At 38.6% G+C, this 15067-nt stretch overlaps 2 protein-coding genes across 3 annotated transcripts in view; one reads left to right on the top strand and one right to left on the bottom strand.

Annotated features, from left to right (window-relative positions):
• Positions 1–8802, bottom strand: part of arid4b (AT-rich interaction domain 4B) — a 44243-nt gene extending 35441 nt beyond the window's left edge. For both annotated transcript variants that reach the window (XM_079248535.1, XM_079248536.1), the window contains exons 1-2: positions 8685–8802; positions 6390–6438 (exon numbers count right to left, since the gene is read on the bottom strand). In XM_079248535.1, the coding sequence (XP_079104661.1) occupies positions 6390–6395 (6 nt within the window). In that variant the 5' untranslated portion in view covers positions 6396–6438; positions 8685–8802. The remainder of the gene's footprint in view (positions 1–6389; positions 6439–8684) is intronic.
• Positions 8803–9311: 509 nt separating this feature from the next.
• The window catches only part of ggps1 (geranylgeranyl diphosphate synthase 1), a 13523-nt gene continuing 7767 nt past the window's right edge, over positions 9312–15067 (top strand). The window contains exons 1-2 of the mRNA XM_079248350.1: positions 9312–9604; positions 12567–12664. Of these exons, the coding sequence (XP_079104476.1) occupies positions 12592–12664 (73 nt within the window). The 5' untranslated portion in view covers positions 9312–9604; positions 12567–12591. The remainder of the gene's footprint in view (positions 9605–12566; positions 12665–15067) is intronic.

The raw sequence follows: 15067 nt of genomic DNA, 5'->3' as shown, positions 1-15067 counted from the left end.
CAATTTAAAGTTGATATCAGCACATACTGTTGGTATGCCAGTAATTTTGGAGATCCGACTTGTTTATTCTCTGAGGATTCATCTTGCTCCAACATAGATTTCATTATTCTTTTGAGCAATCCGGCTCACCATCTGGTTCATGGAATTTTTAAAAGCATTCTTTGTCATTGCGTGATAAGGCCATTTTTAGTACAAATGCATACAACTCCACACTAAATGGTCAAAGCGTTTGGTCAAAAAACACAGGAAAAGTCCCAAACAGGTTTCACAAGATATCAAAGTGATGTCTGGATCCTGGCAAAATGCTAGACATCACGATCCAGGACAAGAAAAAATAGGTGATCTTTGGAATTTTCATCACTGAAGAACAAATTAAAATATAAAACATCCAACAAACACCACAATGAGGTCAAGACACTGTGGGTTTATTGTCAATGTATCTAGTCTAATAATGTATACATAATGAATATAGGACTAGAACATAGGGTAAAAATCACAATATGGGTGGAAACGAGCTGCTTGGCCGATGTCTCAGCTCTGCGAGTGCTTTTTAGTTGTTACTGTATCCGTCATCTCCTGCAGTCCCCAAAATCTCCCATTCCCAGTCAGAGCTTTGAATATTAACATAATTCTAACAGAGCCTCCAAGCCCCCAAACAGCATTAAGAATAGCCCTGGACTGGCCAATTCCCGCATCTTGGCTGTAAATACCCCGTTATTACAAGACACACTTGAATCAGTCTCCCCAAATAAAGTATAAAATCATTAAATCGTTCCAGTGTCACAGACTCTTTTTGGATTACATTTCCAGTTATTGTGTGACCTGTTTTGACAGATCCACAAGATAGTTTACAATCACTAGCAGGGCTGCACATTCAATCATGATGCCGACAAGTACACTGTCAGTAGGGTTTGAGACTGCTTGGACTGTAATAAATGATAGGTTATTGATCTTTTTCACAGCAGGTATTTAGACTTGAAGCAGTCAAGCAAGCACAGATGTTTTAATGGGAGTTTTATTCCATCCAGAGGAAGTTTTAATGTAGCTTTTCTTTTTTACAGCTGATCCTAACACTATATACTGAGGTATTTATCTACAGATTATAAGTCATATCATAATCACAGTAGTTGACAATGATATTGCGGATCACATGTTTTCCTAATATAACATGTAGCCCTGCATGTTGGATTAGTTTTCTTGGACCGCACAGTCTGTGATTGATCGCGTCATTACTTGGAGAAAATCTACATCAGGCCCATTAAATAACTCTGTTGGACGGACTCCGAGTCTAAGAGACCCCTACTTTCACAACAAGCCCACTGGGAAGGCCATGAGCTATTTGTGCTTGAAATACTGCACCGCTTACTCCTATAAATTTAACTTAGAGCTATAGAAGTGATCCCTCTGGATTTTTAGAAAGTCTATTACTTACTTCGGGTTATTTTCATAATTCATAATAAAACAATATTTGAAAACACTTAAAAAATCTCAAGTCATCCCTTTTCCTTCAGTCACAGGTCTTCAGAAGCTTCACTTACCAGGGATGTCAAACTCCAGTCCTCGAGGGCCGGTATCCGGCAGGTTTTTGTTGTTTCCCTCTACATAAACAGCTGATTCAAGTCAAATGGATCCAGCAGCTTGTTGTCAACCTATTTATGAATTACGGTCATGTGTGTTGGAGCATGGAAACAACAAAAATCTGCAGGACTGGAGTTTGACACCTGTGACTTAGATTAACATATTGTCCTGAAGTGACTGTGGATCGCGATGTCCCATTTCCAATAACAAGGTACATGATTTATTCATTACTGCAACAGATTCTGAACTTTTTGGAGCATTATGTGAAAACAGTCAAGGCAGCGATCTATACTTATGTCTTTTGTCTCTTTCGCTTTTAAAAGTTACCTGTTTAGGAGCCCTTCGACCTTCTGTGAAGCACGTAAATGGACAAAGAGAAGCAGATAACACAAAAACAGAGCTGGTTTTGTGGTGTTCCGTGTTTTAGACCAGTTCCCTCATAGCCCCTCCCCCTTCTCGTAAGAATGACGGTGCGCTCTCGCTGAAAACTCGTTCTGGAAAAACTGCTCAAGCTCTCTGCTCAGCTGAATGACATGAAGATCATGGAAATGAACCACTAATTTCAGGTGTGTTGGAGAAGGGATGCCTCTAAAAGTTGCAGGAGAACAGCTTGAGGCATCCCTGTTTTACAGCATATGTGCAATTAATGTTTTACTTAAAAAATAAAGCACTAAACTGTGGTTTTAATCAACATTTGTACTGGCTTAAATTAATTCTCTTTATTTTTCTCTTGAAACATTCCTCCCCCCTTATAATAATATGTTTGAACTATTACTGTCCATTAAAACAGAAGGTAAATATCTCTATTTAAGCCATATTTTTATTTATTTAAGAATATTCTATTGGGGAATTTACTACAAGTTGTTTTCTTTTACATTTTTAGCTTAATTTTAAATGGGATTACACATGTTACTGTTTAAAGCAAAGTTAGGCATGAATTAATTAATGTTGTTAATTATTTTAGCATTAACACTTTTATTTTATTTCTTCAAAGTTCTTGCTGACTGGCTCTGAACACAGAGAAACCACATGCAGAAGTTTGCAGTCAAATGCTTGCTTCTCCGTGCCAGAGGGGGTTCTCCAAGGGCCTTAACCTCCATTTCTCGACCTGCAGCAGGAGAGCATCTGATGAAACCAAACTTTTTTTTTTTTAAAATCAGTAAGAGAAGTTTTCTGTCTGGCACCTTTGAAAAAAAATTAAAAGAGGTGAAATGTCTGTAACTTGGCAGAAAGTTGTGATTTTTGGATGTGAAAGTGCTCCCAAAGCACAATAAGAAACGCAGTAGTTTTCTTAAGCTAAATGCAGTTTTGTCCTGGTGGACATAAGTTTTGGAGGGAAGCAAACAGAGGTAATACTTTGCTTATGATTATGTTTGACACAAGTGAAGCATAGATTTGTCCTTATTTCACCTCTGGTTTTGGGTGAATCTTAAGTCATAGTAAGATTAAAGTTACAGTTTCATAATGTGCAAAATATGCTTACAGTTAAGTTCTTATTTGTTTCTTTACATGTTTGTCGGGTGAACATCGGGATCCAACATTTGTGTTTACATGTGTTTTGTTTTGTTTTTTCTTCAAACTTTGTTTACTTGGTCTATAACTATAACGTTTACAATATTAACTGTGTTTTACAGCCATAGAAATCTTTTGGATATTTTGGATTTTTGGACTATTTCTGCTATGGCATCCTGAGCACAGTTTGCAGAAAAATGTTTTGGTACCTAAAATTACATTGTGTGTATGTTTTTCTAATAACACGCTTCCTATTCAACAATGTATTGTAGTGTTGCTTCTTTGACTACCATGAAATATAAATAATAATATCTATTATTCAGCAGATGACAAGGATGGAAAGATGATGTAAAAGCAGATAATATGAATAAATGAAATGATAAAACTGCAGAACTGTTCACATCTGAGTCTCAGCTTGTTTTTAAATCACATTTTTACTGAAGCAATGCTGGGTTTACTTGAAACGGGAGAAAATAAGATTTAACAGTGTTGCTCTAGTTAAGACGATTATACAACAAATCAGATATTTTATTGTTGATGTTGCATTAAGCCACATAATTGAACCTTTTGAACTGTTCATTGAGGAAGTATGCATTTTTAAAATGTCAAACAATAGTTTTAAACTGATTATATTGTTCTACTGTGAACAGGCTCGAAGGCCTAACAAAAGAGCATGTAAGAGGCACGCAGGAAAGAATTAAGCTCCCTCTCAGCCAGGCTCACACATACAATAATCCTGCTGTGAATCACCACTTTGTCCAATCCAGAGTGGCCACCATTCCACTGACTGGTGCTTCGGCAAGAGTTGCCTTGGCAATGCCATGGCAGCTTTGAACAAAAACATAAAAAGAAAAAATAACTTAAAACCCTTTTTTTTTTTTTTTTTTTTTTTAAATCTTATGGCCAAACACTTTTGGGAAATCCTCTTACAGAATCAGCAACAGTTCTATTTAAACCTTAAAAGATTCAACAAAGCTCTGAAATTTATCAGCTTTAAGAGACTCCACTTCTATGTATGCACATCTACAGTTCTACAAGTTACTCTCTACACTGAAACATATACTTTTCCATCCTAACAGATTGCTTTTCAATTTGAAATATGCATTTTGACAAAGTGCTTTGTTACGAAGCAGGAACACATTATGGAGACTAATGTACCTGACCTGCTCGGGCCCTCTCCCCAACTGCATTAATATGCAGCACATTTCCACATCGCCACATGTTGTTAACTGTCAAAACAGCAGCAGACGCTCCTCTAAATGCAGGAATTACTTAACTGAATAAGTTTCAATCTCATTAGCTCAACGTTTCTATAAAAAAACAGCACTGATCAAAAACTGACTGACCAAAAAAAAAAAAAAAAAAAAAAAAACTCATTTGCAGATTAACAATCTAAAACTAATCAAGCTGGTCAAAGCTGTTAACAGTGGAGACAAACATCCTGCATTAGACCTTCCCTGCCACCTTATTTTCAATCTCACACGTTAGATGAGTAAACTGATTAGTCTTGAACATCTTTGAACTTACGGCCAAACTGAGTGCATTCACCCTATTACTCCTGCAAGAGTTTAAAAAATTATTCTTTATTCCAACTTTAGTAGGCATTTGCTTCATAACAAATTGTCGACTTGTCATGAAGATTTAAACAAATATCCAATATATCTTCCTGAAGAAGATCCAATGAGAATCCAGCGCACAGTATTAAAACACTGTGAGCGGATGATTAAAAAGAGGCTGAGGGCCATAGGGCTAAGTAACAAGAGTGCTAAGTGAACATAATAAAAAGTTATTCTACAGTTCAGCCACTGAGCAGATGATCCTGCACAGAGCAGTAAAATAAGCACGTCTTTCCTCCGGCATCGATAGAGGCAGACAACTCAGAGGGCATTGTGGAAAAAAGAAATTCTCCAACATGAAACTGTGCTATCAGAGGAAAGATCGCTACTTTCAGCAGTTATGTGGATATGCAAGCGTAAGCACACAATAATAATGTAATATAGATCCCTGCAATCCATCTGGTGGGGGAATAAAAAGCTGCAAATACAGAATGTGCAAAAGCTGTGCTTAAATAGATCACTAAGAAATTAACCAAGAAAGTTGGCCTGAGCGGGAATAAAGTATGTTATATCTGTGTTGTGCCTGGTTCAAGTGTTTCATGACTGATTTCTGGTGACTACTATCTGAATTATACTACCTTCCTGTGAGAAAAACCATTTCTCATAACTGCATACCATCCTATAGGTCAAGTCATAGCTGTTAGTACAAATACAGGTCAGCAGGAAGAATTTGGAAGCAAATCAGTAGTAAGTTGTTGTTTTTTTTTTAAATCAGCAGAAATGGACTTCTTAATCTCACCTAGAAGGGAAGGTGATTATTTTTACATCCTACAATGCTTTTGGATGCACTTCAATTAGCTACATTAGCATGCTGATGGCAGGTGGTGGTACAGTTTGATCAACCACAATAACCAGAGCACCATTAAGGGCAAAGTAACAGGCAACAAATCATTACCACAGAAACATTTCATTGTTTGCTAAACTAACTCTGTAATTACATGCATGCACTGTCTGCTTAATAGATTTCTCCACTTTTTTGCTCTAATGCAATGTATTATGTGTGCCAAGTAAACATGTATCTAAAAGTTCTGACACTTGTCAAGACTGACTGCTACAGTGACACAACTCAGGGTTGGGAATCACATGCCAACAAATGACAAATAGAGACAAAAAGCCTGTAGGCACAACAACACTGGAAGCATGAGAATACTTCACAGAATATTTCCCCCCAAAACAATGACAGCTGTGAATGTCTCTCTGTACACACTGAACAAGGTTAAAGAAACTATTTCACTATTAAACAACCGAAAAATGTGTATTTACTATTTTCACATATAAAAACATGCGGAACCTTTTGAATCACAACACGATCAGTGGTCAGCATAAAACACTACATAACCACAACACTGCATAACATAAAAATTACACATCCTAATTTGTGCTTCCATACAATTGAACCCATTGGAAACCTATCATGCACATCGACAACTGCATTACATTGGTTTATTTCAAGACACTTGCCTGGCTATTTGAACAAGGGAAAAAATGTACATTTAATAAAAATGAGAGAGCGAGAAGAGAAGATGACCCTCATGCATGTAAAACACATCTTATTTGTTCTGTTAAAGATGAAGGTGTGTTTCCAGAGGAGCTGAATAAAATCTAGCAGCACAAGTACTCAGCCAGGAGTTTCTGGTGGCACTGCACACATGCAAGACCAAAAAAAAGGATGAATGAGCATACCTTCATCTCTCTATGAGTCCTCTAGGTGACCAGTGTAACGAATCCCACACTAAAAACCGAAGAGAAAGAAGCTGTTAGGTATCACAGAGGTTGCCAACTTCAGTCTGCCACAATAAGACACGATTATGTTATGATGACATCACTTCTATACTGGTGGATGCCGTGGAGAAGCTGGGCGCTAGACGCGCACTTGAAGGGGGAAAAAAAACACAGCGCTTGCAAATGAAAATATGCCTCTGCCGTGTTTTTAGATCCTTGTATTTTGACTCGAACCGATTTGTTCGAGGTGGGTGAAGAGGCAGGGGAGGGCGTGCGTGCTTTGCGCTTGCAAGTCACATTCACTTATAAGTAAACCGTGGCATCAGTCTCATTTGCAGTTACCCCCTCCCCACACACGCACTTTAAAAAAAAAAAAAAAAAAAAAAAAAAACATTTTTCAAGCTGTTTATGTAATGCCTGGTTCGCAGATGCCAGTCAGTCACACCAGTCCGACTTGGCTTGCAGCTACGAAGGGCGAGGAACACAAAGTAACTAGTCGCCGTGACTGCCGTGGCGGCTTCCTCTCTCTCTCTCTAGCACAAATGCGTGGATAATGTAGCTGTGTACGATGTAGTGATAGGATAGGCTGTGTAATAAAAAAATAAAATAAAATAGAAAGAAAAAAAGGCGTAAGGTGCTCTGTTCTTCGGCTCGGCAGCGTGGCGTGCCTGCCGTCTGCACAGCACTGACTATACTAACAGTACAGCAGAGGATGACGCCATTTCTGTAGCTGACAGTCGGATAGAAAGGAGAACAGCAGCGCAACAACACGGGAAAATGCGGGGACGGTAAACGCAATCCACCTGCCCGTGTCATGAGAGCCATTTCTCTCTCGGACACTTATGTCTTTGGTTTTGTTTAGTTAAAAACAGGAAGACTGCCTACAGCCCGTTCATTTTCGTTTTCTTTTCTCCCCCTTGTCTCGAAGCGCTGCTCTCCGCAGAGTACACTCGACAGCATAAAAAAATAGAGCGACAGTAACTCTGCTTCTGGGCACACAACACAGCCACTAAACCTTCACAGAAATGTCACATCGAAGCCGTGTCGCAATAACAACTTTGAGTTGAACAAAGTCAGACTCCGACGTGTCGTCTGATTAAAAGTCACTTTCTTTACCTTAGAACATGTTCTCTGATCGAGTGCTGACATTTGGCTGACTGGGTAACGATGAGTGAGGTTTTGCTTCTGACAAAGAAACAAGTCGATGGAGCGGTTCGCAACAAGGTCAAGCTCGTGAAAGACTCGCGCGGCTGCAACATCGCGTCAATTTCTACAACATTATATTGTTGAAAGAGAAGCCAAGGTCGCAGCCCTTCGTCTCTCTCGGTCGCATTGAATGATCGCGGAGGATACAATACCATCCGCCCCAGACAATCTGCGAGACCCGCCGATGCGAGAGAGTAACTGACCAGCAACAATAACGCACTAACGCAGCCCGAGTGTCGATCGCCCCCTCCGTCCTGAAATCCTCTCCGGTGACTAACTACATCGAGTCCATTTAAACCTCTTTACTAAATGATTCTTGTCCAGTCGGGTTTTTCAGCAACGATGTTGCCTATTACGGAAATATTTGTTCCGCACACACAGACCATTTAAAAATAACACGAGTTCTCACTAGCAGACGGAAAATAGTCCACATCGGATCTGGTTTTATAACCACCACTTATCAATCGAGTGAGTTCCTCAATACAAGGCAGCCCATCTGGTCCATCCTACACTGGACAAGTCGACGGAGCTAACGTTACAGATTGCACAAAAGAAACGCCTGACAATGCAATTTACCTGTTAAACTACGAGGTTGTCGACGAATCGCATCTTGTAAAGGTGTCAAACCCCGTGAAGTCGTCAATTGTTTCGAGTAATATCACTTTTTCGCGTCGGTGAGGGAGCACCATGACAGGCACTGCTCGACGACAACCTCCCCGAGGATTCCTCCGCTCAACAACACAACAATCCGGTGCCTGTCCAGCATACTCCAAACTATTCAGCCTCGGAGGAGCAGAACCTTTAGCTGAGCTCGTCAGCTTAATTTGGTTTTAAGCAGAACTTTGTCATCAAGTTTTATGTATTTCAAACCCGAGGTTATTTTTCGTCATCCAGTCACGTAATTCATTCATTCCCCCGAAGCCCCCTAAACACAACAGCTCATTAGTTAACAAGTTAGCTAACGTCACGGTTGGCTTAGGAGCAGCAGGGAAGCTTGCGAGTAAAAATGTTCAAAATAGTGATTGCTTCACCGAACAAAAACAGACTTACCTCTGCTGTCAAGTTGAGGAACACTTGTGTTTTTCGACGAAAGTGTATCAGTAATCCATAGGAACATTTATGTGAGAAAGATGGTCTGTTTTAAGGTCGTCGGTGTGCCCTGGTTAATGTTGGATGCGGATTGGTAAAAGTGGTTTTCGCAGAGAGCTGCTGTTTGCCTTGTTGAGTAGCTCCTCTAGCCTAGCTCTTTCTCTGATCCTCTCCCCGCCTCCTGAGAATGATTGACGTGCGTACATGTCCCGCCTCTCTTGAAAACACCCTCATCCATTGGACAACACAGTTCAGGGACACGTCTCAGTCGCAAATGATTGGTTGCTCCAAGAGAAAAATCTCTACAGTAAAGCCTAGCAAGTGATCATACGGGGCGGTTTTCACAATACACACGGATAAACACTGAAAACTACAATCCCCAGTTTGGAGAATATGTGTGCGTTCAAAATATATTCAAGAGTGGTCCGACAGGCGTTTGGAGAATTAGTTCTTTGAAATAACTACATGTTTTACCGGGCAACGTAGAAATATAACTGCAACACACTATGCGGGATACCCCCTATTACATTGCCCAGCTTCTCTGCGCCTGCTCTGTAGCGTAGCCGAAGGTTATATAGGAAGCCATCTAAACTAGCTCCGACTGAAGCCATGGTACAGTGCGCGTACTAGCCTAGCATAGCACCGAGACAATCAGGCGGCAGCACACGGACCAAAAACCATTTGAAAGTGTGGCTGTCGCGGGCATCTGGTATCGACCAGTACGGAAGTGGGAGAATTTATTTCGAAAAAAAAGGAAAGAAAGAAATAATCGACGGTGATATATTGGTAGGTTTGTGTTAGCGCGCTAACGCTAACTAGCGGTGCGGCTAACCGGAATTGAGGACCGGCTAGTCAGCAGACAGACACGCAGCAGGCACAAGGTGGGTGGAGTTCACAGCACAGCAAATACCATAACATTCAGGTGTAACTTTTAATTCTTTAAAATTTGTTTAAATTTTATATATACATATTAACCTTGTCACTTGAATTAACACAGCCTTGTAAGGTAACTTGGAGCAATATCAATTTATTGATACGGTATTATTCAGTGTATTAACTACTAGAACTGATAATATGTATATGCACCAGCGCAGCCAGTAGCACCAGGTTGAAGTTTACTTAATAAAATGTCTTTAAATTATTTATTTGCATATAATCAGTTTTTTTCTTAAATACAAAATTAAATAAATAAAACTGTTTTCCTACCTATTGGTTACGATTGAATTAATTTAAGTTCCTAATTTTGTAGCAATTATATAAAAAAAAAACCCTTTACAATGATAAATAAAAAATAAACTATTATTTTGCCTAATAACTTTTGTGATTCAATACTGAAGAAGGTAATTTTATGTATCTAATCATGTAATAAAATTAAATGTTTCCATTGAGGCTATTCAGGGACACAGGCCTTTCATGACTGATTACACCTTTTTCATAATTACGATGTTTACATGCATAAAATGCGTAACACAATGTTACACAAACTTCAGTGGCTAAGCCCATTAGTCCTTTAATTTATGTACAGCTGTTGCTGAAACTACAAATAAAGATGCAAAATCAGTCGGGACGTTGATTAACAGAGGTATGTTAAGTGATAATCTGAATGTGGAAAAGAAGCACAAACAAGGATATGCTTTTTTTACATGTGGCAACTTCCTTTGGTTTACTTCTCAGATGAGGCATCTCCTGTTTGTCTGGTTTCCCAGTTTCTTTCACTTCTATTTTTTGCCTTGACAGTTCATCCAGCTTCACCTCGCTTGCCACTCTTTTTCTGCAACACCACCAAAACAGTATCAAATGAGCTTTGACCTCCATAAATTCCATTTCAACTCACTGCTCAGCTATGTGAAATCATTGTTGAATCCACTGCTGTGAGTGCTGGTGAAACAGAAGCTACTTTGACATATTAACAAGCTCCATCCACCGTCTTGTCTATTCTGTCTAGCTTGGTTTATTGCTTGCCCTCTGTGTACTGTCATCCATAAGGCAAAACTTAAATGGAGAATTTTAGTCTGAGCAGTCTAAGTTGATCCATATCCAAATCTAGTCAGATGAAGGCATAAAACTGACTTAACTTTTTGACCTGATACCTGGTGGTTGAACTGTTTAATAGTAGTGGATTTTCCTGAAGAGTGAAAGTTTGATCCAGTACTTAAACTTGTAGTCCATTTTGTACATTAAATATGCAGTAAAGCCCTGATTGCTGCAGCATTTCTTTCCCCTGTCACTATCATCTTTCAAATTAAGCTACATGGTTAATTTGTTTAAAAAAATTCTATGCAGTCAATGTTGTGCATGTGCTCCAGGAAAAAGAATCAAGATATGTTGATGGCTCTATATGCGCATCTTAAGGTGAAGTATGAAGTTGTTATTGGAGCAAGGGAGCTAAACATCTGTCACATTGCAATAGTCTAAAACTACAAGTATGCTACTAGTGTAATGCTAGTGCAATAGTGCAATACTATATTATAGTAAGCTGTAAAACATGTGCATCTGTAAACTTAAGTGTCAGAGGTTAAAACAAAGCAGATGTGTAAATCCCAGAAAAAGTAGCCACATATTTGCAACAAATGCTGCAAGAAGCATTGGGCAAAACTGAATGAATCTATCTTGTATCAAACAATTTAAGTTATGAGCAAAATATTCTTTTTTTTTTTTTTTTTAAACAATGCAAGGAAAATTACTCTCTGTTCAGAAAACCTTTAACCAAGAAAAGTGACTGAAATGTTCATGAAGGGTTTTAATCTATAACACAATACATTTGGGATTATCAGTATTTGATATTATGTAATGTCAGCTGTCCATCTTGAAGAGGTGGATTAATAGATGTACCGACTAGTTGTCACATGAATTTAGTCTGGTAAAAAAAACGATCTTGCTAACATAATTAATCAATTGATTCCCTGATGAAATGACAGGTAGCCACCTCTCCTGCTGATTTGAAAATGAGCACATTTGTCCATGGCTTTGGCTTAGCATTTGGTGAAAGATGTGTGTGAAGTTGTTTTGAACTACTAACTGCTGCAGCTGTTGTAAATGTGAGCATTTCTGAATATGAACCTTTTACAATAAGAGTTGTGCACCTGCTGCAAAGAACGTGTGGTTATTGTGTTTGCAGGCATGGAGGGAAAAAAACTCCAAAAACACTAAAAGTTTGAACTCTGCAACTTTGAAAGATGCAGGTGTTGGTTGATTTTCTCCAATGTTATGCTCATAGTGAAGCTTTACATATTGCACATTTTTATTACATATTTCACAGTATATTCATAGCAAATATCTCCTGCCCAGTTCCCTAGTTATTAGGCAATTAAATGGGAATATCACTGGCATCTGTCTGTCAGTTCTGAAAGATGGCTTTAACTGTCTGAAATGTCTTATATTTATTTTAAGGGTCTTTTTTTCTGCAGAAGTGTTGTCCAAGATGAAAACAACTTGCACCACTTACCAGATGTCTGCACACTTGAATACTTCTCTTTGCTTCAGACGCTTTTAATTTTACTAAGCACAATTTTATCAAGATCTTCAATATATCATCTTAAATTTAGAAGAGTCAAATCACCTTCTTTTTCTCAAGTACATTTCAAATCAACCATGGTGGACAAATGTGCTCCGAGAGATGAAAAAAAAAATAAAATACTGTAATCAACAAAACAAAGAAAAAATATCTGCTGAGTAGATTAATTAGTTAATTATTTAATTCTTTCCTTGTGTGGAAAGAAAATGTAAAGACACAAACTACAGTTAGTCAGCTGTGTAAGAACTAAGCTTCAATAATCTATAACAATAACATTTTCATGATAGTATTTTTGATTTTTCTTTTGTTTCATGTTTCTTGACTTCCAGTAAATGTTTCAGTAAACTGGAAATAATGGACAAAGCCTCTGTAGCCGCCTCAGACCGAATTTTGCTGGAGCCATACAAGTACTTGTTGCAACTGCCAGGTGAGCCCTTTTCACTCTCACCAGCACTCTGGGGTTTGAACACAGATGGAGACATACAGCTGAAAGGAAACACATTATACATTATTTATCTTTTTCGACCAGTTTGCTTCACATTAGCTACTGAGACGTGGCACACACCTACAGATCACAGCAGGAAGTCTTCTGCTGGAGCCACACTCTCCTGGCTGGAAATACAAGGGAACGGCTGTATGGAGCATGCTGATGATGTGGAAATGTCTGTATTCTCTTGATAACAGGTTGAGAATAGCAAATGAGGCTGCTTATTGTGTTGATATGAATACTGCGAGTATCTGTATCCTCAGAAGTGGGAACCGGTTGGAAAGCAGCTCCACATCAACACGAATAAGTCTCACCAACACTTGAACTCACATGCAGGGTCGAAGCTAGAGTTTTAGAGATACCAAAATCAACCACCTGCTTTGACTCGCACACCTCAAGAGACCAAAATCTACTTAAAATGGAAGCAACTTATATTTCACACAAACCACTACCTCTCTTTTATCCCAAGTCTGTTTTCTTTGAATGACCTGTCTCCTCACGTCTCTCATACCAAAATGTATCAACCAAGCAGCAACCTCCGGTTAAAAGTGAAGCCTATGCGGAAGTGCATAAAACTGCAGTTCCCCCTTCATCCGCTAGGGGCTGGATGCAAAACAGAGCAAATCCCCATAGACTCCCATGTTAAAAAGGCCAACTTCACGGCAGAAATAAACAAGTTTACAGCCTGGTTCAAAAATCAATTTTCGGTCTATGGGTCAGGTTTATCTTCATGACAACTGTGGGGGGAGGGAATTTTTTCTAAGTCACCCATTTTAAAGTAATTTAATCTTGAAGTTTGGTATATTTGTGGGCGTGTCCTTTTGATTTACAGTTACCAATCTCCCACTTCAAGTAAGAAGAACATAGAACAACCGCGGTTTTTAGCCGGTTAACAACGTGATTTGGCTTTAACCCGCATACCTCCATAAATTGGTTAGCTCCTGTTATCTCTGGGTTAGCTCGGTTACAATACAATACAACTTTATTTATAAGGCACTTTAAAAAACAACAATGTTGACCAAAGTGCCACATTGGGGGGGGATTAAAAAGAAACAGAATAAATAACATACATTAGGACAACTTAAAAAAAAAAATTCAGACAACTAAAAACAATCAAATAAAAAAAAATAAATAAATAAAAGCAATCAAACAATCAAAATAAAATCAGATCTAAATAGTCAACTTATTGTGTGGAAAGCCAGCTTAAAAAAATGGGTCTTCAGTACAGATTTAAAAACAAATATAGTGGAGGCCTGTCTAACGTGTAAAGGAAGCTCATACCACAGTTTAGGTGCTGCCACCGCAAAGGCCCGATCCCCTCTGAGCTTCCGTTTCGTCCTCGGTACTGGTTAGCTCTTAGCTACAGGCAGCTCGGAGTTCGCTCGATGTCAATCATCCACCATGACTTGGCATGTTCTAAACAGAGGAATACGCACTCTTATCTCTCCATCCCAGTCGAACTTTTCATCTACTCATTGAACATGTTGAATCAGCATAGTCTTTAAATGCACAACAAAAGCATAAATGTAAACCATTCAATTTACAAGTAGTCCAAACACATCATCAAAACACATCCATATGAGAAAGGATTTTGCTGATCATCGAAAACTATCAAAAAGTGACCAAATTTGAGCAAATTGCTATATAACATACACTGATCCCAAAAGGTTGCAGGTACTCAATTTTGAGATGAAATATAAAAAAATGTGTTGCACGGTTGGTTGCGTGGTGGTGAGCACTGTGACCTCACAGCAAAAGGTCACTTGTTTGATTCTTGGCTTGGGGAGGTTTGAACAGTTTCTGTTTGGAGTTTTCATGATCTCCCTGTGAATGCGTGAGTTCTCTCCGGATACTCCAGCTTCCTCTCTTACTTAAGATATGCACGTTAGGTTAATTGTTGTAGTGAATTGATCCCTTCTCACTAGAAGATAAAGGCGTCTGCCAAATGACTGTAGAATAGAAATCATGAATGTGGGACATTAAGGTAAAACAATGCAGTGGTAGTTCCTTCATTTCAGACAGTTTATGTAAACATATACAACAATGATGGTATATATACCATGACATGAAATTGTCAACATCTCAGTAACTTGCAGTGTTAGATGTCACACTGGTCTGATGATGTCTAAATGTCAACACGATGATGAAAAGGATTGTTTAGATACAACCTGTAATTGAATCAGAACATTCAGTGATTGACTCATATTCAAACTTTTCCTTGGGTTTACACACACACACACACATGCATATACATATATATATACATACATATATGTATGTATATATATATATATATATATACATACATATATGTATGTATATATATATATATATTATATATAT

This window comes from Telmatherina bonti, assembly GCF_933228915.1.
Source record: "Telmatherina bonti genome assembly, chromosome: 11".
Lineage (NCBI taxonomy): Eukaryota > Metazoa > Chordata > Actinopteri > Atheriniformes > Telmatherinidae > Telmatherina > Telmatherina bonti.
The sequence above is the reverse complement of the archived record's forward strand: the minus strand, read 5'-3'. Positions and strand labels throughout refer to the sequence as shown.